The sequence below is a fragment of the Rhinopithecus roxellana genome, chromosome 5, assembly GCF_007565055.1.
Source record: "Rhinopithecus roxellana isolate Shanxi Qingling chromosome 5, ASM756505v1, whole genome shotgun sequence".
NCBI lineage: Eukaryota > Metazoa > Chordata > Mammalia > Primates > Cercopithecidae > Rhinopithecus > Rhinopithecus roxellana.
In genome coordinates this window covers 110,724,779-110,751,963 of record NC_044553.1, presented here as the reverse complement: position 1 = coordinate 110,751,963, position 27,185 = coordinate 110,724,779, and the positions used below count along the sequence as shown (strand labels likewise).

Below are 27,185 nucleotides of genomic sequence, written 5' to 3'. Positions count from 1 at the left end.
AAACTCCTGGCGTCAAGCAATCCTCCAACCTTGGCCTCTCAAAGCACTGGGATTACAAGGGTGAGCCACAGTACCTGGCTTCTTTCTCCTTTAAATATGTTAGATATGATAGCCAGAAAATGTAAAGTGGAAAGGATTTAAAATGCTATTAGATTGCTTAAATAAGCAGAACAACAAAATGTAAATCTAAAAAATTGTGGGCTTCCTGCACAACTCATGACCAAAGATGTGAAATGAAAAGCAGACTACAGGATCCCCAAGGTAGCTAACAGGGAACAGAGGAGAGGTGACAAATAGCAACATAGCTGTGCAGATCCAGTTCCTTAAGATCTGCCAATTATAACAAAACAAAGGGACATGGACAATTTGTGTAATTCTCACATTTCTTATATAGATTTAAAAAGCTCCATTAAAAAAAAAAAAACTCAACTGGAATAGGCCTTGATTACCCTCCTTCAGAATCTCCTGTGAGTCCTCTACCCTCGCAGCCATCGTATTACTTCCACTGTGGTGCAATAGGAGTTGTGATTGAACTATTCCCACAAAGAGCTACTGACTTATGCAACCCGTATATTTTTCTTTTTTACGTTAGGCATCTACCTCCAGGATTAATTTAGATGTCATTCTTCTTGTCCTTAATGTAAATAATGCAAACTTTATTTTGTTCATAACTGAATTAATTATTCTTCAATACAGTCACCACTAGCCATATATGGCTTCTGAAATATAAATTTATAAAGATAAAAATTCATTTCCTCAGTCTCACTAACAACATTTCAAGTGCCTAGTAGCCACATGTAGATAGTAGCTACTGCATTAGTGCAGATATGGAACATTTCCATTGTTACACAAAGTTCTATTGAACAGCACTGCTTTAAAGAATGTGTTATTTGGGGGATTTATATTGTCTTCTGTGTTGCACAAAAATCACATTGGTCTTTATGCAACTTGACAACTTAAGAAGGTTGCCCCTCACAGAATGGTGATTTTACTCTGGGTGGTGGTCATATAAGATCACTTAATGAACTCTGATCTGTAACACCTTAACTGACCCCAAGCTGAATTTTATAGGTGTCTGTTGCCCAAAATGATTTCCCAAAGAAGCAATAAAATTTGTTTGAATCAGACCTCGAACATTCTCCCTATGTTTCTATGTTTATCTCAAAATAGACAGAGATCACTGTTTTTTTAATGTGGCATATTTGACTGCTTTATCAGTCTGCTAAAATCAGGAACATGTAATGAGATAGCTCTCCTTCAATCACTTTGTAACCAAGTACTCATATCTTCTACATTCCTTATAATATCCCCCTTTATTCGACCGATTTTTGGCTTGTTCCTCTTTTTGCATCCCAACGTCCTAGTGCATTATCTAAAACACACAGTAGGTACTAAGAATGTGTTTGAGTGAACGAGCTAAAAATGACTTTTGGATTTGACTTTAGAAGATTACCAGATTAGGAAAATCTGGCTCTGCTCAGGAAAGTTCATCTAGGAAAATTTCAAGTCTATGTGCTCCATTAATCAGCTGGCTTTTCTTTTTCTTATGAGGCTTCGTCCATGGGTTTCCTAATTAAGGAATTATGTAAACCATACCTCTGTTTCCTTTCTATAGATCAGCACAAGAAACTGTGCACATTTTCTCATTTTACTTACTTTGAGCATCTCCTTTAGGCTTTGTCCTTCAAATACTGAAAAAAAAACACATAAAAGTCTTCTGTCTGCAGAACTTCCTTTGGCATTAATATTGATTGTTAGTGTTAAATTTTAAGGGGTGGATATACTTAAAAGAATGTCATTACTTTGCTGGCCTTGATGTAATTATAGAATAATGTCATTATAAATGCCAGCTTTTAAAAAAAAATTATTCTGAGGATTACATTATCATTCACTCATTTACTCAACAAATAATTATTGAGCAGACATTATTCCACACACTCTATAGCTAATGATCTGAACCAAGGGCTAAAGAATTGCACAGTTTTAGATCATTTAGATGCTTAAAAAAAAACTGAGGTTGAGAGCTTTGAACATTTGTTTGAGCAGTTGTACTTCCTAAAATTGTAATTATTTCTGTTTAAAAAGAAATCATACACTCTGTCCCGAAGTTAGCTGCATTCCCATTTAAAAATAGTTTTTCATATACTGGAATTAGTTGAGAGAGTGCAGTATTTAAATTACATAGATAAATTACCCCCAAATAAATAATCTCTGTTTTTGGAGCGGTTTCCACTAATGAGGACTTACAAAAATTAAGTCAGCCAGCTGCTATACCACTGACATTCTTTAAAGTGGTCTTTGTATCTGTTTATTTGAGGCTAAACCCAAAATGGTCTTTGGAAATCAGATTTGTTTTATTGTTTGGCATGAAGTTGATATCCCCTGTGATTTGCCAGTTGTTGCTTATATTTGACTATGGTAAGCCTCAGCACAGTAATAATGCCTAGGTAGATTAGGCCCCTTCCTCCTAAGCTGCTGATGCCTGCTGGAGGGGGATGATGCTCTGAGCGCTAGGTTCAGCCAATGCGAGACCCTGTTCATTTGACAAGGCTGTTGCACAGTGATGGTGTGTAGCATCTATGTTTATAAACTCTACGTATTCCCCGCTATGCACTAGTGGAGGTGATGGTTCTTATTTTGTCTTCTCCCTTCTCTTTCTCATCTGTATTACTTGTTTTGAGCCCTGGGGAGAAAATTAGGGATGAAGATTGAAATTACAGTTTAAATAGGAGATAATTTCTATTTATTTGGGCTTTAATGCTTTTATTCAGCAAACATTTGTTGAACACCAGCTATCTCCCTGGTACCAGGCTAAGTGCTGGGAATACTAATGTATTTTTCAAGGACTTCTGATCTTTGGGAAAGATAGACATGGAACTGGACTCTTAGGAGCATGATAGTTGCTGTGATGCAGATATTTAAAGGTTTAATGAAAGCCTCTTCTTGGAGGAGTCTGGAAGAGGGTCACAAAAGGCATATCTTTTGCTTGTAGCAAATGGAGAGCCACTGAAGAATTTTGAATAGAGGCACAATCAGGATTGTTTTTAAAGATTCTAGGAGCTACCTATGAGATGACAGGAGGCAGAGAGATCAACCAGGAAATCATGCTACTCCTACACAAGCGGGTCATTATTAGTGTTCTTTATCCCCAGCACCCTAAGACTGTAATGATTACCTACCAGGTCATAAGCAAACATTTGCTTGCTTTCCAGAACATGATATAGGGCCCGTCAGTCTGAAGACTTTTTTTTTTTTTTTTGAGATGGAGTCTCACTCTGTAGCCCAAGCTGGAGTGCAGTGGCATGATCATGGCTCACTGCAACCTCCATCTCTCAGGTTCAAGCGACTTTCATGCCTCAGCCTCCCGAGTAGCTGGGACTACAGGCACATGCCACCACACCCAGCTAATTTTCTGTATTTTAGTAGAGACAGGATTTCATCATGTTGCCCAGAGTGGTCTCCAACTTCTGAGCTCAGGCGATCCGCCCACTTTGACCTTCCAAAGTGCTGGGATTATAGGCATGAGCCACCGCGCCCAGCCTGAAGACATTTTTAAGTGGGGAGAAAGTAAAGAGGTAGATTATGGAAGTTCAGAAAAAGAGAAAAGTAAGTTTTGAGTGTGGTTTAGTCAAACGTATTTGTCCAAAAGAGTTTTTTTAGCATATAGCAAGGCAGGATTTAGAACACAATCTATTTTTTTCTGCTTAGAGCACTGGTATGCCACAGAAATGTGGAGTATGTGATGTTATATTAGGCCTGCTGAAAGCTGAGCTTGGTGTCTGGTCCCATGGGCTTGAGAGGAATGTGCAGGATTAAAAGTTTAAAATAAAAACAGCTAAGATACCAAGCTTTTAAAACATTGACCGAAATGATTGGAATTCAGTTAGGAGAACTTGTCTTTCTTGGAGGAAAAAAACTAGAAGCACAAACCAGTTTTAGACTTAGGAGAATGGCTTGACCTACTTGTATGGGCTGTGGAATGTTTGTGGTTTCATTTGGAATGCGTAAGTGTCTGATTCTCATGTGGAAATCTCCTTAGCTCCCAGGAGATCATATCCTGCTATTTTGGGAAGAGAAGCCACGTTACTTATCTTTATTTCCTTGCTACCTTGGCTATCCATTTCCATTTTGAATTGATGACCAACTCTGTTGACTCTGTCCCTCAGTCCAGCAGCCACTTACTTCACACCTGCTGTATGCCTTAGATCACATCAGGTTCTGAGGGGATGTAAAAACACACACTTTATAAAAGGCTAAAAATGCTCTAGTAGAGCAAAAAATGCTAAGAAGCGATGGCTTCCAGTTTGAGGTGGAGGAGTAGAGAGTAGGGAAGGCTTCAGCTGGCAAGTGCCATTTGAGCTAGGCCAAGGGCAGACACCCAAGCTAAGGCAAAAATGTAAAAATAAAAACATGGAACATATTAACAGGAAATGAGTGATTCATAGGAAGGGTTGATGAGAAATAGTGGTAGATAAGACAGAGAGCCTTGACCAACTTGCTGAGGAGTTTGAGCTTTATTCTCTGGCTGGCAGAAAGTCACATGATCAGCCGTTCTTCACCTCCTCTGATAAGCATTAAAGAGCTGCTGATGATGATAGACCTTCTCTCCCTTGTCAGTTCTGAGGTTATAAAAGAAAAAAAGGTACTTTTGGAATTCTCCGTTTATCTCATGTCCGTGATTATTTTTGTTTCTTCTAATTTGGAGAAATGGGTAGAACATGGCTCTTATAGGGCCCACATTGGAACAGGTAAAGCCTGTTATAGGGCCCAAATTGGAACAAGTAAGAATAGGTTCATGTTCTATTTTTTTTATGTATTCCATTCTGCTCTCAGCCCAGATTCTTTGCTTGGTCTTGGGTCCACAGATGAGACACAGTCCATTCCCTCAATGAGCAAACCAGTAGGCATTCAGGAAGGAACACAAGTCAAGGGTTGTAAAGTGCTTAAAGAGAAATATTCACAGGGTCTATCTGAGGGCCCAAGAAAGGTCAATTCTGGGGAGTGGAGTAAGAAATATTCCCCAGAAGCAGAATGTTTAAAGATGAGAGGAGTGGGAAACTATTCTCGGAAGAGGATCAGCATGAGCAAAGACACTAGACACAAAGGAAGCATAAAATTGCCAAGAATGCTGGAGAAACCACAAGTAGTTTGGTGGCTCTGCCTTAGGATATAAGAGGAAATACAATGAGAAACAAGTATACCAGGGCCAGATCATGAAAGGCTCACTTTCTGTGCTTGAAGATTTGAACTTGATCTTTAGGAAAGAATTTTTTAAAGCAGAGAAGTGTCATGATCAGCTTTGGTGTTTGAAAAACATCTCTCTAGTGGCTTGTGTGGTGAGGGAGGTAAAACTGGAGACAGCAATAATAGGAGATTATCACAGTTGTCTGGCAAGGATGATAGGGCCTGAGCTGGTGCAATTCACTGCTTCTAACCTTCTCCATGGTGCTTCATCTCTGTAAGGTCTAGTTCAGCAACTGAAAAATTAGGATTTATTACAAAGCATACTTCTGCCATCTTGTAAATAAACCATGGTCTCACATCTCACATTAGCCAAGAGAAAATAGGGCTGGAACAGCTTTGGGAAGGAGACCCCACCATCACAGGAAATATTCAGTAAATGCCAAGCCCCTACATGCTTGGTTAAGAGCACAGAGGAATGAGAAGGTAAGACTGAAAACTGAATTGATGGTTGTTTCTAAGAATGGATTGTTGATTTGCTTTATTGAGATATAATTTACATTCCATAAAATTCACCCTCCTAAAGTGTGCAGTTCAGTTAGTTTTAGTACATTCACAGAATTTTGCAAGCATCACTGATGTCTAATTTCAGAGCATTTTCATCATCCCAGACAGAAATCCATTAGCAGTCACTGTCCATTCTTCCCTTCCCCCAGCCCCTTACAACTGCTAATCTACTTTCTGTCTCTATGACTTTATATATTTCTGGAAATTTCATATAAGTGGAATCATATAATATGTGGTCATTTTTGACTGACTTCTCTCACTTAGTATAACGTTTTCAAGGTTTTTCCATGTTGTAGCATACATCAGTACTTCACTCCTCTTATGCCTGAATAATAGTTAATTGTATACCACATATAATTTATCCATTCATCAGGTGATGGACATCTGGTTTGTTTCTACTTTTTGGCTATTATAAATGTGCCGCTCGTGAACATTTGTATATTAAGTTTTGGTGGACATGTTTTCAGTTGTCTTGGGTATATACCCGGGAGTCGAAATGCTGGGTCAAATAGTAACTGTATGTTTAACTTTTTGAGGAACTACCAAAATATTTTCCAAGGTGGTGGCACCATTTTAGATTCCTACTAGCAATGTATAAACATTGAATTTCTCCACATCCTCACCAACACTTGCCTGTGTGTTTTATTACAGCTAACCTAGTAGATATGAAATGATGTCTCAGTTTGCAGTTACCTCATGAGTGATGATGCTGAACATCTTTCCACATGCACTGGCCATTTATATATTTTCTTCGAAGAAATAGCTATGCAAATCTTTTACCCATTTTTACTTGGGTTGTTTATCTTTTTCAAAACAGTTCCATGTATTTTCTGAATATAAGTCTCTTATCAGTTATGTAATTGGAACATATTTTCTCCCATTCTGTGAGTTGTCTTTTTTACTTTCTTGAAGATGTCCTTTGAAGCATAAAAGTTTATCATTTTTATTGACTTCCAATCTACTTTTTCTCTTGTTACTTATACTTTAGGTATCATATCTAAGAAACCATTGCCTAACCCAAGGTTGCAAAGATTTATTCCTACTTTTTTTCTAAGAGTTTTTTAGTTTTAGCTCTTATATTTAAATTTTTCATACATTTTTAGTTAAGTTTTGTGTATAGTGTGAGGTAGGGATTCAGTTTCATTATTTTGCTTGAAACTGTTCTTTCCATGTTGGATTGTTTTGGCAATCTTGTCAAAAATCAATTGGCCTTAAATATAAGGGTTCACTTCTGCACTCTCAAATATATTTCATTCATCTGTATTTCTATTCTTACGCCAGTACCACATACTCTTGATTACTATAATTTTGTAATAACTTGGAATAGGAAAGTGTATTATTCTTTTTAAGGACTTTGACTACTCTAGGTTTCTTGTATTTCCATATGAATTTTAGGATGAGCCTGCCAGTTTCTGCAAGAAGTCTAGCTGGAATTTTGATAGGAATTATATTAAATCTGTAGATCAATTTAGGGAATATTTCCATTTTAACAATATAAAGTCTCTGATCCATGAGCATAAGATGTCTTTCCATTTGCTTTTTAGTTTCAGCAATGCTTTATAGTTTTCAAAGTACAAGTCTTACACTAGTTTTGTTAGGTTTATTTCTGGTTACTTTATCCTTTTTGATGGTGTCATAAATAGAATTGTCTTCTTAATTTTATTTTGGATCATTCATTTATAATGTATAGAAATGAATTGGTTTTTGTATGCTGATCTTGTATCCTATAACCTTGCTGAACTGGTATATTCATTCTAATAGTTTTTTTGTGTGTCGATTCCCTATGCTTCTCAATATACAGGATTGTATTATCTGTGAATGAAGAGAGTTTTACTTTCCTCTTTCCAATCTGGATGTCTTTATCTCTTTTTCTTTCCTAATATCCCTGACTAGAACCTCCTGTACAATGTAGAATAGAAATGGGCGAGGTGCGGTGGTTCATACCTGTAATCCCATCACTTTGGGAGGCCAAGGCAGGCAGATTACTTGAGCTCAGGAGTTTGAGACCAACCTGGGCAACATGGCGAAACCCTGTCTCTATGAAAAATACAGAAAATTAGCTGGGCATGGTGGTGCATGCCTGTAGTCCTGGCTACTTGGAGGACTGAGATGGAAGGATCACTTCAGCCTGGGAGGTCGAGGCTGCAGTGAGCTGAGATTGTGCCACTGCACTCCAGCCTGGGTGACAAAGCGAGATCCTGTCTGAAAAAAAAGAAAGAAAGAAAGAAAAGAAAAGAAAAAGAAAAAAAGAAATGGCAAGAATGCAAATCCTTATCTTGTTCCTGATATTATGGGGGAAACTCCAGTCTTTTATCAATAAGTATGATGTTAGCTCTTTTACAAAGATGCCCTTTCCTTTATCAGGCTGAGGATGTTCTCTTCTGTTTCTAGTTCATTGAATGTTATTATCATGGAAAGGTGTTTGATGTTATCAAACTTTTTTTCTGCATCTATTAAGGTAATTATATGAACTTTTTTTCCCCTTTATTCCATTGGCATGGTATATTACATTGATTGATTTTCAGATGTTAAACCAACCTTGCATTCCTGGAATAAATCCCACCTTGTTGTGGTATATAATCCTTTATTATATGTTGCTGGATTTTGTTTGCTAGCATATTGTGTAGATTTTCACATCTGTATTCATAAAAGACAGTCTCTAGTTTTCTTTTTATGTCTTTGTCTAGTTTTAGTATTTAGGTAATATTGGCTCCATTGAATTCAAGTTGGGAAGCATTCCCTCTCCTGTACTATTTTTTGGAAAAGTTTTCTTTTTTTTTTTTTTTTTTATGGCATTTTATTTTATTTATTTATTTTTTTTGAGGCGGAGTCTCGCTCTGTCGTCCAGGCTGGAGTGCAGTGGCCGGATCTCAGCTCACTGCAAGCTCCGCCTCCCGGGTTTACGCCATTCTCCTGCCTCAGCCTCCCTAGTAGCTGGGACTACAGGCGCCCGCCACCTCGCCCGGCTAGTTTTTTGTATTTTTTAGTAGAGACGGGGTTTCACGGTGTTAGCCAGGATGGTCTCGATCTCCTGACCTCGTGATCCGCCTGTCTCGGCCTCCCAAAGTGCTGGGATTACAGGCTTGAGCCACCGCGCCCGGCCAGAAAAGTTTTCTAAAGATTGGTCTTAATACTTCTTTAAACATTTGATAGAATTCATCAGTGAAGCCATCTGGTCCTGGTTTTTTCTTTGTGTGAATTTTTTAAAATACTAATTCAGTTTCTTTCCTTATTATTATAGGTATCTATACAATTTTACTACTTTCTCTCTTTCAGTAGTAAATATTTTTTCCTTCATTCAAGAAATTATTATTGATTCTATCTAGACCTTGTTCTTGGCACAGAGATTACAGCAATGAATAAAACAAAAGCTCAGACCGTCTTGAAGCTTAGCATTCTCATATTTTTTTTCTCTTCTCTTACTCTTCTGCTCTCTCTCCGAGTCCTTCCCTCTAAATATATATACACACACAATATATATTATATGTATATTATATATGTGTATATATGTGTGTGTGTTGTTGTTTGTTTATATTTAATATAGTTATATTCCTTATAAAAATATTACTACATGGCATGGGTGGAGAAAAGAGGTCATTGAGTTTGCTGTATATTTTGCTGTAGCTTATATAAATTCTTAGATATTCTTGAAGAAAGTGGTGTGCATGGGAAATGGATATAGTCATGTGCTATATAATGATGTTTTGGTCAACAGTGGGCTGCACAAACAACACGGTCTCATAGGATTATGATGGAGCTGAAAAATTCCTGTCACCTAGTGACAGCCATTGTATCATCATAGCGCAAGGCATTACTGACGTTTGTGGTGATGCTGGTGTAAACAAACCTACTGCGCTGCCAGTCATATAAAAATAAAGCACATACAGTTATGTATAGTACATAATACTTTGTGATAAACTACTGTGTTACTGGTTTATGCATTTTCTGTACTATTACCATAATTTTAAAGTGTACTCCTACTTATTTTTAAAAAGTTAACTGTAAAACAGACTCAGGTGGGTCCTTCAGGAGGTATTCCAGAAGAAGGCATTATTATCTTAGGAGATGACAGCTCCATGTGTGTTACTGCCCCTGAAGACCTACCAGTGGGATAGGATGTGGAGGTGGAAGACCGTGATATTGATATTCTTAACCCTGTGTAGGCCTTTGTCATCATTGTCGCTGTCTTCACATGGTGTTTTTTCTTATAAGGACACCAGTCATACTGGGTTAGGGCCCACTCTAATGACCTCATCTTAACTTGATTACATCTACAAAGGCTTTATTTCCAAATAAGGTCACATTCACAGGTACCAGGGGTTAGGACTAGTAATATGTGTGTTTGTGTCTTCATTTTTAACAAAAAAGTTTATAAATAAAAATAAATAAAATGTGTTTAAATAGAGAAAGATTTGTAGCATAAAGACACAAAGAAAAAAAATTTTTTTTTTTTTTTTTGAGACAGAGTCTCACTCTGTCACCCAGGCTGATGTGCAGTGTTATGATCTCAGCTCACTGCAACCTCCACCTCCCAGGTTCAAGTGATTCTCCTGCCTCAGCCTCCTGAGTAGCTGGGACTATAGGCATGCACCACCATGCCTGGCTAATTTTTGTATTTTTAGTAGAGACAGGGTTTCGCCACATTGGCCAGGCTGGTCTCAAACTCCTGACCTCAAGTGATCCGCCTGCCTTGGCCTCCCAAAGTGCTGGGATTACAGGCATAAGCCACCGTGCCTGGCCCAAAGAAAAAATATTTTTAAACAGTGTACAGTGTGTTTTAAGCTAAGTGTTATTATAAGACTCAAAAAGTTAAACAAAATTTAAGTTTATAAAGTTAAAAATTATACAGCAAGCTAAGGTTAATTCAATAATTAATTAAACTTAATTAATTAAAATCAAAAATTTTTAAATAAATTTAGTACAGCCTAAGTATACAGTATATATAAAGTCTCCAGTAGTGTATGGTAATAATATGCAAGGCCTTTACATTCACTCACCACTCACTTGGTGACTCACCCAGGGCTACTTCCAGTCCTGCAGGCTGCTTTCATGGTAAGTGCCCTATACAAGCATACCATTTTTTATCTTTTATACTGTATTTTTATTGTACCTTTTCTACATTTAGATACACAAGTAGTGTGTTGGTCCATTTTCACACTGCTGATAAAGTCATCCCCAAGACTGGGCAATTTACAAAAGAAGGAGATTTATTGGACTTACAGTTCCACATGGCTGGGGAGGCCTCACAATCATGGAGGAAGGCAAGGAGGAGCAAGTCACATCTTATGTGAATGGTAGCAGGCAAAGAGAGAGTTTGTGCAGGGGAACTCCTCTTTTAAAAGCCTCTTTTTAAAATCTTGTGAGACTTACTCACTATCATGAGAGCAGCAGGGGAAAGACCTGCCCCTGTGATTCAATTACCTCCCACCAGGTCCCTCCCACAACACATGGGAATTCAAAATGAGATTTAGGTGGGGACACAGCCAAACCATATCATTCCACCCTTTGCCCCTCCCAGATCTCATGTCCTCACATTTCAAAACCTATCAGGCCGACAGTCCCCTAAAATCTTAACTCATTTCAGCATTAACTCCAAAGTCCATAGTCCAAAGTCTCATCTGAGACAAGGCAAGTCCCTTCCACCCATGAGCCTGTGAAATCAAAAGCAAGTTAGTTACTTCCTAGATACAATGCAGGTACAGGCACTGGGTAAATAGAGCCATTCCAAACGGGAGAAATTGACCAAAACAAAGGGGCTACATGCCCCACACAAGTCTGAAATTCAGCGGGGCAGTCAAATCTTAAAGTTCCAAAGTGATCTCCCTTGACTCCATGCCTTGCATCTGGGTCATGCTGATGCAAGACGTGGGTTCCCATGGTCTTGGGCAGCTCCACCCCTGTGGCTTTGCAGGGTATAGCCTCCCTCCCAGCTACTTTGAGGGGCTGGTATTGAGTGTCTGTGGCTTTTCCACATGCATGGTGCAAGCTGTCAGTGGATCTACAATTCTGGGATCTGGAGGACAGTGGCCCTCTTCTCACAGCTCCACTAGGCAGTGCCCCAGTAGGGACTCTGTGTGGGGGCTCCGAGGCCACATTTCCCTTTCACACTGCCCTAGCAGAGGTTCTCCGTGAGGGCCCGACCCCTGCAGGCAACTTCTGCCTCAGCATCCAGGTATTTTCATACATCCTCTGAAACCTAGGCAGAGGTTCCCAAACCCCAATTCTTGACCTCTGTGCACTCACCACATGGAAGCTGCCGAGGCTTGGGGTTTGCACCCTCTGAAGCCACCGCCTGAGCTCTGTATTGGCCCCTTTCAGCAATGGCTGGAATGGTTAAGATACAGGGCACCAAGTCCCTAGGCTGCACACAGCACGAGGACCCTGGGCCTGGCCCAGGAAACTACTTTTTCCTCCTAGGCCTTCCGGCCTGTGATGGGAGGGGCTGCCGTGAAAACTTTTAACATGCCCTGGAGAAATATTTCCCATTTTCTTGGGGATTAACCTTCAGCTCCTTATTACTTATGCAAATTTCTGCAACGGGCTTGAATTTCTCTTCAGAAAATGGTACTTTCTTTTCTATCGCATTGTCAGGCTGCAAATTTTCTGATTTTTATATTTTATTTTATTTTATTTATTTATTTATTTGGAGACAGGGTCTCGCTCTGTTACCAACTGGAGTACAGTGGCATGATCTCGGCTCACTGCAACCTCCACTTCCCAGGTTCAGGCAATTCTCCTGCCTCAGCCCCCTGAGTAGCTCAGACTACAGGTGTCTGCCACCACGCACGGGTAATTTTTACATTTTTAGTAGAGACAGGGTTTCACCATGTTGGCCAGGCTGGTCTCAAACTCCTGACCTCAAGTGATCCACCTGCCTCAGCCTCTCAGAGTGCTGGGATTATAGGCATGAGCCACTGCACCAAGCCAAATTTTCTGAACTTTTATGCTCTGCTTCCCTTATAAAACTGAATGCCTTTAACAGCACCTAAGTCTCCTCTTGAATGTTTTGCTGCTTAGGAATTTCTTCTACCAGATACCCTAAATCGTCTCTCTCAAGTTCAAAGTTCCACAAATCTCTAGGGCAGGGCCAAATTTCTGCCAGTCTCTTTGCTAAAACATAACAAGAGTCACCTTTGCTCCAGTTCGCAACAAGTTCCTTATCTCCATCTGAGACAACCTCAGCCTGGACCTTATTGTTCATGTCACTATCAGCACTTTTGTCAAAGCCATTCAACAAGTCTCTAGGAAGTTGCAAACTTTTCCACATTTTCCTGTCTTCTTCTGAGCCCTCTACACTGTTCCAACCTCTGCCTGCTACCTAGTTCCAAACTTGCTTCCACATTTTTGGGTATCTTTTCAGCAACACCCCACTCTACTGGTACCAGTTTACTGTATTAGTCAGTTTTCACAGTGCTGATAAAGACAGACATGAGACCAGGCCATTTACAAAAGAAAGAGGTTTATTAGACTTACAGTTCCACATGGCTGGGGAGGCCTCACAATCATGGCAGAGGGCAAGGAAGAGCAAGTCACATCGTATGTGGATGGCAGCAGGCAAAGAGAGAGAACGTGTGCAGGGGAACTCCTCTTTTTAAAACCGTCAGATCTCATGAGACTTATTCTCTCTCACAAGAACAGTATGGGAAAGACCTGTGCTGACTCAATTACCTCCCACTGGGTCCCTCCCACAACATGTGGGAATTCAAGATGAGATTTGGGTGGGGACACAACCAAACCATATCAAGTAGTTAGCATTGTGTTACAGTTACCCACAGTATTCAGTACAGTACCATGTTGTACAGGTTTGTAGCCTATAAGCAGTAGGCTATACCATATAGCCTAGGTGTGTAGTAGGCTGTACCATCTAGGTTCATGTAAGTACACTCTATGATTTTTGCATAATTATGAGATTGCCTAACTCTCTCAGAACTTATCCCTATCATAAGCAACACTATTACAATCCCAGATTATATCGGTGCTTACCATTGACATGCTGCAAGGACATGATTTTAACAAAACAAAACCACCACCCCTATCATTATCATCCTCAGCCCCATCCAGCACCTTCTACTCTATATGAATATCAGTAGGAGAATGGATGAGTTTCCTAGGGCTGCTGTGAAAAAGTACCACAAATGGGTGTCTTAAAACAACACAAATATATTCTCTCACAGTTATGGAGACTAGGAGTCTGAAATCAAGGTGTCAGCAGGTCTGTGTTCCCTCTGAGACACTGGGTAGATTCCTTTCTTGCCTTTGTCTGGCATCTGGTAGTGGCCATCAATCCTCCGTATTTCTTAGTCTGCACCTGTGTCACTCCAGACTCTGCCTCCAATGTCATGTGGTGTTTTCCCTCTCTGTCCCTGTCTTCACATGGTGTTTTTCCTTCTTATAAGGACATCAGTCATATTGGATTAGGGCCTATCCTAATGACCTCATCTTAACTATTAAATCTACAAAGACATCTGACAGGTCACAATCATAGGTACCAGGGGTTAGCACTTCAACATACCTTTTGGGGGGATATAATTCAACCCATAACAGAGCCTTATAACTCTGAGATCTTGAGTAGAGACCTCATTTTAATAACAAGACTAATTTTAATAGCCTTTATGGAAGTTTTGTGTATATTTCTCTGTCTTTAAAAAATAACATTTTCTCTCTGTTATACAATAAGTCCTGAAGGTGTATTCAAACACACATGTGTTTTATCTTTTTCTAATCATAAATGCTGGAAACTAAGCAGAGATGAATTGTTCTCTAACTAGGGCTTATAAAAGATGTTGAAAGATTGTATCTGTCAAATCACAACATATATGCCCACCAAAATAAGAGAGAATCACATAAGAGTTTGGGAATTAGTGTTCAGAACAGAAGTTGACTGCTCATATACACTGTTCCCCTTACGACAATCACAGGAATCTTTTATGTAGACCAGTTTAAGCAATGTCAGAATCCATCTCTATAGTAAAATAAATATCATGGCTTTTGAAATTGTTTTCATGTGTTGGAAAATGTTATATATCTGACAAGTACTATATACAATACAATGTAACTTTGGAATAAAAAGAACAGAATACTATCTTCGGAGCCCCTGTCTAATGGTCGCATTGCTAGTTTCAATTCTGTTTGTAATAATGCTCCCAAGTATTTTCTTTATCCATAATGCTATCATCTCTACTCTGTCACAATACAAGTATATTTGAGTGTCTGTCATTCCTTAATATTCTGGTGTGGTGTGAATACAGCACTCTGAAGGGTAGGACTGGAGAATCTGGTTTCCTTTTTGAAAACAAAACTCATCACCCAAACCAGTGCCCTGTTCCTGGACAGGGCCAAAACATTATGCATATTTATTGTTCCCATCAAGGCTTGGATACTTCAATGTTTAGGTATTTGTTCTTTGGTTGTTCTCTTTTCCCATTTTGAACTAAAGAGTTGACTTATTCTTACATTCCCATGGTTACCTTACTCATTTCTGCTCAAGTTTCAGTTATAAAATGAGATTGAAAAGTTTACTTACTGTTTCCTTTTTATTGCTTTAAAAACAATACAGGGCAATCTAGAGCAGCCATGATACCTCCCAAGCAGCCACGACAGCCCAAGGGAGCTGTGGATGATGCCATTGCCTTTGGAGGGAAAACAGACCAAGAAGCACCCAATGCTTCCCAACCTACACCTCCCCCACTGCCAAAGAAGATGATCATAAGAGCCAATACAGAGCCAATCTCCAAGGACCTCCAGAAATCCATGGAAAGTAGTCTTTGTGTCATGGCTAATCCCACCTATGATATCGACCCCAACTGGGATGCTAGCAGTGCTGGTTCTTCCATCAGCTATGAACTCAAAGGACTGGACATTGAGTCTTACGACTCCTTGGAAAGGCCATTGTGCAAGGAGAGACCTGTCCCCTCAGCAGCAAACAGCATTTCCAGCTTAACCACTCTCAGTATTAAGGATAGATTTTCCAACAGCATGGAATCCCTCTCTAGCCGGCGTGGGCCCTCTTGCAGACAGGGCCGAGGCATCCAGAAGCCGCAGAGACAAGCACTTTATCGAGGACTTGAGAATCGGGAGGAAGTAGTGGGTAAAATCCGAAGCCTTCATACAGATGCCTTGAAGAAACTGGCTGTTAAATGCGAAGACCTTTTCATGGCTGGGCAGAAAGACCAGCTCCGTTTTGGAGTGGACAGCTGGTCAGACTTCAGGCTAACCAGCGATAAACCATGTTGTGAGGCAGGTGATGCAGTTTACTATACTGCTTCATATGCAAAAGATCCACTTAATAACTATGCAGTCAAGGTAAGAAAATATTATAAATCTCATGTTAAGTCTTAACCAGTACATTGTTGTTGAGATGCATTCATTCTGCTTTTCTCCTTTCTTTCCTTCATTCCTCCATTCAGCAAATTATTGAGCATCTACCTTGTACCAGATGCTGGATTAAGCAGGGGGCTTATTTATTATTTAGAGAAAACAGATGTGTAACTTAACAGAATTACAACAGTATACTGCATGCAAAGATAGAAGTAAACAAGAATTCTATGGGATCTTGGAGGTACCTTAACCCAAACTCTAGAAGTCAAAGAAGTCTTTTTTTTTTTTTTTTTGAGACAGAGTTTCGCTCTTGTTGCCCAGGCTGGAGTGCAATGGTGCAATCTCAGCTCACTGTAATCTCCGCCTCCCAGGTTCAAGTGACTCTCCTGCCTCAGCCTCCTGAGTAGCTGGGATTATAGGCACCTGCCACCACGCCCAGCTAATTTTTGTATTTTTAGTGGAGATGGGGTTTCACCACATTGAGGCTGGTCTCAAACTCCTGATCTCAGGTGATCCACCCACCTCAGCCTCCCAAAGTGCTGGGATTACAGGCGTGAGCCACCGTGCCCGGCCAAAGAAGTGTTTTTAAAGTAGGTAACCTGGCCAGGCATGGTGGTTCACGGCTGTAATCCCAGCACTTTGGGATCCCGAAACAGGTGGATAGCTTGAGCCCGGGAGTTCGAGACCAGCCTCGGCAACATGGTAAACCCCTGTCTCTACAAAAAAAAAAAATGGAAAAAAATTAGCCAAATGTGGTGGCTCATGCCTGTAGTCCCAGCCACCCACAAGGCTGAGGTGGGAGGATCACCTGAGCCCAGGAGGCCAGGGCTGAAGTGAGCCATGATCAGGTCATTGCACTACAGCCTGGGCAACAAAGTGAGACCCTGTATTCAAAAAAAAAGTAGATAACCCTTGAGCTTTGCTTTTTGCAAGTGCTACATATAAATACGAGGTCTGTTATGTACCTTTCGCTGCATGTTTCTGTCTTTTTTTAAGGCTGGAGTGCAGTGGCGTGATCCTAGCTCACTGCAGCCTCAGCTGTGCACTACCACATGACTAATTTTTTTGTTTTTGGTAGAGATGGTGGTCTCACTATGTTGCCCAGGCTAGTCTCAAACTCCTGGCTTCCAGTGATCCTCCCACCTTGGCCTCCCAAAGTGCTGGGATTACAGACATGAGCCACCATACATGGTTTATGTTTCTGACTTTACCAGCTAAGAAATGCTTGTCTACCTCTTCTCTGTAACTCCTTTGCTCCCTAGAGAAACATTTTTATAGAGGAGGATAACTAACGTTTATTGATGTGCCTGAAACTTTATTTTTGTTATGTAATTTAATCTTCACATCAACTTTATGAGATTAAGACATTTTTCTCCATTTGACATATGAGGAAAATGAAGCTCCAAGAAGTAAGCTGACTTGGTTAGGATCACACAGCTAGCAAGTAGTAGAACTGAGTTTTTTGTTGTTGTGTTGTTTTGTGTTGTTTTGTTTTGTTTTGTTTTGTTTTGTTTTTTGAGACGGAGTCTCCCTCTGTTGCCAGGCTGGAGTACAGTGGCGCGATCTTGGCTCACTGCAACCTCTGCCTCCTAGGTTCAAGAGATTCTCCTGCCTCAGCCTCCTGAGTAGCTGGGACTACAGGCGTGGGCCACCACGCCTGGCTAATTTTTGTATTTTTAGTAGAGACAGGGTTTCACCATGCTGGCCAGATGGTCTCAATCTGTCCGCCTCGGCCTCCCAAAGTGCTGAAATTACAGGCATGAGCCACCAGACCCTGCCAGAGCTGTTTTAATCACAAAAATTTTGTCCATTGTGCCACTTATCAATTTCTTACATGTAGATTGCTTATTTCAGATAACCCACGTCTTCAAGACAGCTAAACTCTTGACGTCAAGAATTATTGCCCAGTTACATTCACTGTAACAGAAAGCCATAGGTTTCATCAATATAATAAATAAAGTGTGGACTCTGAAGTCAAAAAGATTTGGGTTCAGATTCTGGTTCTGCCTCTTAGTAGCTTTGTCAATAATGGCACCCATCTTATGGAGCTGTTGTTTGGTTAAAAGAGAACAAAATGTCCCCAATAAGTGTTCATTTTATTCACTACCCACTACCTTCTTCCCTAGGTTACTTTAAGAGAGCAACGATCTTTGAGCCTCAATTTCCTCCTCTTTCAGATGTTTACAGTGAGGGTAGGATCAAGTGAGATAATGCATGTGAAAGGTTTTTGAAAAACACAAAGCCCTATGTAAACTTAAGGTAGTGTTCTCCATTCCCGTAGTCCCTTTTTACTGATTCTATTCACTGCTTCAAAAGCAATTAACATATCTAAATGACTTTTACATGTTAATTTGGCTTAGAAAGACCAGATGGTATCTTAGCAAATTAACGGATAAGGTAAACGATTGGCCTTCCCTATCAAGACAGAATGTATGTTTGAAACAGACCTTCAGCTAGCTGCCCTCTGCAGTTACAGTATCTACACCAGTTGACTGTCTGATGTCACTGGCAGAGTAATCGTGTGCTCCAGCCCACACTTTTTAAATTAAACTGAGGGTAAACTGTAAGGAGGGGATCTGGATTCAAGTTAATACATTACTGATGAGTTTAAAAAGGCATTTTGAGATTCTACATAGCACTTAAGACCTGTTATATAAATTGAGGTTATGGTGCCTTATCTATCTTGGGTCCTTATTGCTGCAAAATCACCAATGCAGGATGAGTACCTGTTTCAGAAAGGGACATTGAACTATCTGTTCTTTCAAAACAATTGAGAAGTAGAGCTTGACTAACTTTATGTATTGTTGCCTTGCAATCTTGTCTCTTTCCCAAATCAGTGGTCTGGTATTGATTTCTTTGCTTATAATGATGTCAAACCAATCTCCAAAGAACAGGTGGCCAGTGGTTATATAGTAGAGTTGTTGGCAGGTTTGGAAAAGGATATTTTACACTAAATGCTAAATATAAATGTTTCTTTTAAGACCCTGTGGTATTTCCAGAAGTGCCCAATTGATTGTACAACCTTAGAGGAATAAACTGTTAGGGCTCTGTGAACCCTGCCTTTGCATAGAAAAGCAAAAGACACTACCAGTTGGCCCACACAAACAACTTCTTTCTGTTTGTCTTATTAAATTCCCTTCCCATACTAAGGGAATTTAGAATAGTCTAATGAGTGTAACTGTCTCTTGAAGAGACTAAAAGTTCTTTAAAATGTTGCAAACAAAAAGTCAATGGTAGGCCAGGCGTGGTGGCTCACGCCTGTAGTCTCAACACTTTGGGAAACTGAGGCAGGCAGATCACCTGAGATCAGGAGATGGAAACCAGCCTGGCCAACATGGTGAAACCCCGTCTCTACTAAAAATACAAAAAAAAAAAATAGCCAGTCATTGTGGTGGGCACCTGTAATCCCAGTTACTCGGGAGGCTGAGGCATGAGAAATGCTTGAACCCGGGAGGTGGAGGTTGCAGTAAGCTGAGGCACTGCACTCCAGCCTGGGCAGCAAAGTGGGACAACATCTCAAAAAAAAAAAAAAAAAAAAATGGTAGAATTTAGCAATTTGAAAGCCAAAGGATACCGCCCCTCCTCCTTAAATACCAAATCCACTGCAGTCATAGGGTGCTAACTGTATGTTATTTTAATTTGCTCAGGTTGCATAACAACACACCATATTCTGTATGGCTTAAACAACAGAAATTTATTTTCCCCATTTCTGGAGGCTAAAAAATTCAAGTTCATGGTTCCAGCTTATTTGCTTTCTGGGGAGGGCTTTCTTCCTGGCTTACAGACAGCCACCTTCTCTTTGTGTCCTCACATGGCAAGGAGGGAGGGAGAGAGGAAGGAAGAGAGTGCAAGGGAGAGGCTATGCACTGGTATCTCTTATAAGGACACCAGTTCTATTGTATCAGGGCTCCATGCTTATGACCTAATTTAGCCTTAATTACCTCTTTATGGGTACTGTCTCACATTGGGGGTTAAGGATTCAACATACTAATTGGTGGTGGGGAAGACATAATTTAGCCCATAGAACTCTACCTCTAACCCACCCTGCCTCAGAATATCTGTCCTTATAGCATGCAAAACACATCCCAACAGCTCCAAAATTCTTATCTATAGCAGCATCATCTCTAAAGTCCAAAGTCTCATCTAAATATCATCTAAATCAGATATGGGTGAGATTCAAGGTATGGTTTGTCCTGAGGCTCTCCAGTTGTGAACCTGTGAAACCACAAGTTATGTGCTTACAAAATACAACTGTGAACAGGCATAGGATTGACATTCCCATTCCAAGAAGAAGAAATCAGAAGGAAGGAAGGAGTGATAAATCCCAAGCAATTCCGAAACCTGGCAAGTCAAGTTCTATTAAATCTTCGGCCCAAGAATAATCCTCTTTGATTTGATATTCTCCCCTGCAAGCCTACTGGAGTGGCAGCATCACCACCATGGCTCCACATAGCGGCCAATACTGAGGCACTGGTCATGGTTATCCTGGCCTACCAGATCTCAAGAGGCAACTTCACCCTTTGAAACTGAGGATGGATCAGCCTTGCCTACTGGTCCTTTGGTGGGAAAAGCAGCCCTGATGTTTCTGTATCACTTTCAGGATCATTCTTCCCTTTCCTTGAAGAATAGTACATGTTAGCAGCCAAATAGCTCTGTGGGCTAGTCCTGTAGAATCCAAGTTCAGTAGCCTTCCTTTATTTTGTGCCACTTTTTCCCTTTTAATTCAAACTGGCAATGTCTTTGCTGGTATAATCCCATTCTTATCCCTGACTTGTGTTGAGATGGCTGGTTAAGTCCGTAAGTCATACCCATCTTCTCTTTACCAAATAGTTGTTTAGCCACACCCTTGGTATTCTCTTAGAACAAGCTTTCACTTTTTTTTTTTTTTTTTTTTTTTTTTTTTGAGATGGAATCTCACTTTGTCACCCAGGGTGGAGTGCAGTGACACAATCTCAGTTCACTGCAACCTCCGCCTCCCGGATTCAAGTGATTCTCCTGCCTCAGCCTCCCAAGTAGCTGGGATTACAGACGTCTGCCACCACACCTACTGATTTTTGTATTTTTAGTAGAGACAGGGTTTCACCATGTTGGCCAGGCTAGTCTCGATTTCCTGACCTCAGATGACCCACCCGCCTCAGCCTCCCAAAGTACTGGGGTTACAGGCATGAGCCACCACGCCCAGCCTCACCTTTTTCACAGTATGGATAGACTGCGAATTTTCCAAGTCTTCACATTCTGGTTTCTTTTTGCTCAACAATTCCTTTTTCAATTTATCTCTCTCCTTTCACATTTTACTATAAGCAGTCAGGAGGAACCAAGCCACTCCTTCACTTTGCTTAGAAATCTCAATTTCATCTCTTGCAAGTTTTGTCTTCTACAAAACATAGTTCTGCTAAATTCTTTGTCACTTTATGACAAGGATTGCCTTTCCTCCAGTTTCCAGTAATGTTCCTCGTTACTATCAGAGACCTCATCAGAATCGCCCCTAGCGTCCATATTTCTAGCAACTGTCTGTTCATGGTTATCTGGGCTTTTTCTCACATGCATCTCAAAACTCTTCTAGCCTCTACCGAATTCCAAAGCTGCTTCTACCTTTTAAAGTATTTTTACAACAGCACACCACTTCTCAGTATCAAAATCTCATCCTGCTCAGGCTGCCATAACAAAATACCATAGACTGAAAAGGATAAATTTATTTTCTCACAGTTATGGAGGCTGGAAGAGAAAGAGAGAGAGAGAAAACACAAGAAGCATGCACAAGCACACCCTAGTGTCTCTTCTTAAAAGGACACTAATCCTGTCACATCATGGCCCCACTCTTATGATCTCTTTTTACTTAATTACCTCCTTGTTAGCCTTGTCTCCAAAATACAGTAACATTGTAGGCTAGGGCTTCAACATATGAAGAGGTGGGGGAGAGAGACAATTCTGTCCATAGAAGGTGTCATGTTTGTCTTTGTTATAAAGCAAGTGGTTTTAACTCAGGACTTTTCCTGGATTTGAAGGTTTTCCTCTTTCATATTTATTCTAATCTTCATTCAACATGATTAGCTTTATTATTTGTGTTGGTCTTAAATGAAAAGGCATCACAGCACTGAATAAAGAGCTTTGGAGTCAGCTGATCTGGGTCCAAGTTCTGAAGATATCACTGTGTATTTTTATGCAAGTCATGCGCCTCTCTTGGTTTTCACATCAGTGTATATTAACTGCCCTACTTACCTCAGATGATTGTTATAGTACATGTGTTTCTATAGTGAAACTGCTTTTATAAACTGTAAAGTATATATAAAATAATGCATTATTGTTATTAACAATAATGGAAAATTGCTGCTCAACCTTTTCTAGATCACTCACTATTCTTTCTTAACCTTAGGCATTGGCTTGAGCATATTTAGATAGGTTCTGCACTTAGATATTCTTTCTCATTACTTCAGAGATGTAAACATCTTTGTTTTTCCTTAAAATTATGAGGGAAAGCTGCAAACAGCTTCAAGAATTTAAGTACTTCCAAAAATTGGAAACAAACTAGGTACCTTATATTAAGACATCAATATAATAAATTATGGCTCGTAAGTCCAATGGAATGTTTGTACCTACTAAAAGTGGTAATTATGAAGACTACATAAAATTATGAAAACCATTTTTTAAATGTCACATGAAAGTAGTAGAATGCCAATAACATGATCATAACTTTAAGAAAATTGACCTACAAAATGGTGATACTCAAATAATTCCTGTGTTAAGGTGGTAACAGTTATTTTGATTAGTTAAAAAATGATGTCATAATATCTTTTCAATTAAAAAAACAAGAATCATAGATTTTGAATCATTTGGCACTAAGCTTCTTTAAAACAGGTATCCTTAGTTATTCATCTCTGTAGTCCCATCCTCTAGTACCAATTATAAACAGCACCTGTTTAATGCTACTCGGCTTTTGCACACTCTGGTTCCTCTCTCTGGACTGCTCTTCTCCTGGGAGACAGTATAATACAATAAAGAATTTCTGCATTGTGATCTGCTGTGACCTATTTCAGAATCACCTGAGGGATCCTCATTAAAAATGTCATTTCCTTGGCCGTATTCCATGCCTACAGAATCAGAATGGCTGGCAGTAAAGCCTTGGAAACTGCATTTGTACTAAGTACCCCAAGTGGTTCCTATGTACAAAATGTGAGGACTGTTAACAAAGTGGCTAAGAATTTAGGCTTTTAAGTCAGACAGACCTGGGTTTAAATCTGTGCTGTAGCTACATATTAGCTGTTACCTTGGCCATTACTTTCCTTTTCTATATCCAGTGTCTTTATCTGTAAAATGGAAAAAATACTTTAGGTCTTCTTAAAACCATTGTAAAAAATCACAGAAGTTAATATGTATACAGTGATACACACACACACACACACACACACACACACACACAGTGCTGAGAGCATCACTTGGCACAAAGTTAAGCATTTAGTAAAAGTTGGTTATTCCTTCCTTTTCACATACTTGGAAAGCTCCTATGTGTTCTTAAAGAATCCAGCTCTGAATTTTCTTCTTTAATTTTCTGAGCACATGTTGCATGCTATACCTACTGGATTTCTTAACCATTGCAGTATCATGAGACAGTTATATAATTAAACAAGAACATGCTTCCTCTCCCATCTCCCCACTATTATACCTGACCTTCTCCATGGCGGGGACCATGGCTTATTAATTCTTACATCATTAGCATCTATTATAATATCGTGTACATAGTTGGCATTCAATAAATATTTCTTGACCTTTCAAAAAGTGTTTACTGTATAAAACATTGTGATATTTGTTGTAGTTTACAGAAATAAATACGAATAAAACAAAGGCCTTGCCCTCAAGAAGCTTATATTCCAGTGAGAAAGACAAAGGCATAAATAATAGCTCTTAAACAAAACAGATTATAATGAAAGTTCAGAGTGGTATACAGAGATGTAAAGATAAGTGAAGATTAATGAATGAAATAAGTTATTAGTACTTCTCTTGGGGCCAATAAGAAAGGGCCTTTTGTATCCACTTTGCTATTCTTTGTGGTAAATGCAGTACATTGAGAGAATAGTGGAAAATTAGGCTATGGAGAGATAAGAGACCAAATTTAGAGATTTGAGTGACGAACTTAAGAGGTTAGACTATTTTGTGTTTTGTGGGAAGCCACTAAGTATTTTTAAACAGAAATAACATAAGATTTTGGATGACAACTATTGTAAGAGAGGTCAGAAGGACTGGAAGCAAGGAAGCCAGTCATTATGCTATTGCAGTAGTCCAGGTAAAATGAGACCTGACATAAGGCAAAGGAAAAGAAGGGGCAGATGGTTAAAGAGCTGAGGGAGGCAGTTGACCATGTCTGGTGAGTATGGGACTAGGGCAGTGATGCTAAAATTTCAAGGTAGAACAACCTCCAAGAGAATGGTGATGCCATTAGTTGAAATATGAATCAGAAAAGCCAGAAAAATGAGATCTCAATGGGATATGCCCATAGGGCAGCCAAGTTGAGAGAACCCCAGGATCCAGGTAAAAATGTGGGTTTGGTACTCAGAAGAGAGTTCAAACCTAGAAATGTGGTCATAGACTTGATTTAGTTGAAACTGTGGGACTACATGAGATTGTAATGGAAGAGTCTGCAAAGTGGGAAAAGGCCCACACATCTAAGTGACCCAAAGTAGGAACAACTGGAAAATCTGTAGCAAAAGGCAGGGCCCTACAGGCCAAAGAGTCCAAGGTTGCAGAGGGCTTGTGCAGAATGAAGACTCAGAAGAAGGCAAGAATTTAATCTCTTGTAAGCCTCAAGAAAATGCAATGTTGGTAATAATGGGGATGAATGCCAGACACAGTTTAAAGAGCGAATAGGAGGAGGAAGCTGTGGAGGCAGTGAGCACAGCCTACTTTTTAAATAAATGTTTTGGTGAAAGAAGAGCCAAATTGATTTCCAAACAATATTTAACTTTCAACTCCCATTTTCCATCTTGTCCATATCTTCTTTTATCCTCTCTTCCCCATTTGGTGAGCCACCACCCAGCAGATTGCATTGTCTGTCTCTGTGGGCTATATATTGGCTGGCCTCCAGCCCTTAACTTAACCATTCCTGCTCTCAAAGTAAAACTTAACATAAATTTAAGCCTGAACTTAACTTCCCTGTCCTCTAAATAAAATCTAACTTGCTTTTTCCCTTTCAAAGAATCTGGGTAGGCACTGACCAAACACATAATCCTTATATCCTCATAGTAGACTAAATCCTCATATCCAAATCCATAGTAGACTAATCCTCATATCCTCATAGTAGACTAAAGCCAATTTTAGAAGGGCCTTCACCATTCTACACAGTGGGAAACTAAGGCCAGCAAGGAACAGTCACTTCTGCATGGGGACACCAGCTTTGTGGCAGGCTCCTAGGTAGAACCTGACTCCTAGGTAGAACCTCTCCTATTATTTCATACCTGAGGCAGTAAACTGGCCTTGCTGTGTTTCAGTGTTGTTTCTTAATGGAAAAATGACAGCCTTTTGCTTAGAATCAGGATGGACAGTTGACAAAATTATGGCTCAGTATCACTGAGGTGTTGTTTTTTTCATTGCACTTATGAGATCATTTTATAAAAAGTACTGCCATGTGAGACCACAGAGGAAATTTGGATGCAGTTACTTTGAAGAGGATGCTAAAAATTTCACATAAGCAAAAAGTATAAATTTCTGAATTATTTTCTTCCAGAATTGGGATAGTAGGTATCGTTAAGGTAGTCCCAGTCTTTGTTCTCAAGGATAGAGCATACAAAACTCAATAAAGATGTACACTTCCCTGTTACAAAAGTGGGGCTGCTTCCTTTCTTCCAGCTATGCCAGAATCTTGTTAAAAGCTTATAATAATGTAGAGGTGAACTGTGGAGACCAGCATCTTTTACTGCATTTTTGACTCCAGAGTCTCCGTTTATCTCATTTGGGTGGATGCTGACAAAACAAGATACTAAATGAAAAAGCATTACAGGAACAACTATGATTGGTAGGAATTTACAGCTAGTTCAGACTATATACACAGGCAATTAATTACTGGCTTAGGGGTGAGGAAAAAACTAGAGGGGAAACCACTTCCACTTTCATAATTCAACATAAATATTTTTAACAGTGAAACTTTACAGGAAGTGATTCATCAGCAGCCAACTACACATACTCATGGCCATCCTAGTTTGGTGTCCCTTTCGTTTCAGGCTCAGTGCATACAGAAGCACCTGAGTCTCAACTGGGAACTGATTTAGGAAGGAGAGGTTTTGGATGTTTCTGTAAACCTGGAATCAAAATGAGTTGTCTGGTGGGAAAAGGGAGCATGACTTTAATTAATGAGGTGAGAGGATATAGTTGAGAATCACAAGTTGGAATTCAAGTTAATTGAATTCCTAATGTGGGCCCTGAGCTGGTTATAGGACTACTCTGTGCCTCAGTTTCTCTAGTGTGAACATCCTGGGCATCATTCTGACAGCCTAAATTACTGACTCAGGAACACAAGTTATTTTCATTGGATACACATACTGAGTGGGAGAGTGAAAAGCTTCGATGAGTACAACTCACAAATAAAATGGTAAAATCTTACACAGTTACCTTCTTGAATTTCTCTTCTAGGATCCAAAATCACTTTCTTGGGCATGTGAACATTGTTGCAGCAATTCAAGCTGTAAATTACCTGGCCTGCCTGACAGTTCTCATAGCAGATTCCTACAACATGGAGTCCTGAGTACTTTGGGCCCACACAGCATTTTATGTATTAAACACTTAATCTATTTTGAATATAGCTGTAATAGCATTGAGTGTGTATGGGTCTGAGCTCTGTAGCAGCAAGTATCGCAGTACTCCTCCTAGGCAGATCAAGGAATTGAGGTCAATCAGTGATCAGCCTGTATTCTTAAAGTGAGATTATACCAAATACCGGATATCAATTTAGAAGTTGCAGGGTTTCATTCTGCGCTCTCTCCCATTTGCAGTTGTACTTTTGTGTGATGTGACCAAATGGCACAGATGGTGTAATGTGTGTGATCTTTAATGCTTCTCATTTTTGCTCCTCCACGATTCATTCCCTGTAGCATCCATCTCACTTAAGGTTCACTGAAACACTGTAAAATGCATAG

The 27,185-nt window shown here is 39.8% G+C and overlaps 1 protein-coding gene across 2 annotated transcripts in view; it reads left to right on the top strand.

The window, feature by feature from the left end:
• PEAK1 (pseudopodium enriched atypical kinase 1) overlaps nucleotides 1–27,185 on the top strand; it is a 300,449-nt gene that overhangs the window by 259,611 nt on the left and 13,653 nt on the right. For both annotated transcript variants that reach the window (XM_010373269.2, XM_030930492.1), the window contains one exon: nucleotides 15,305–16,050. In XM_010373269.2, coding sequence (XP_010371571.1) covers nucleotides 15,305–16,050 — 746 coding nt within the window. The remainder of the gene's footprint in view (nucleotides 1–15,304; nucleotides 16,051–27,185) is intronic.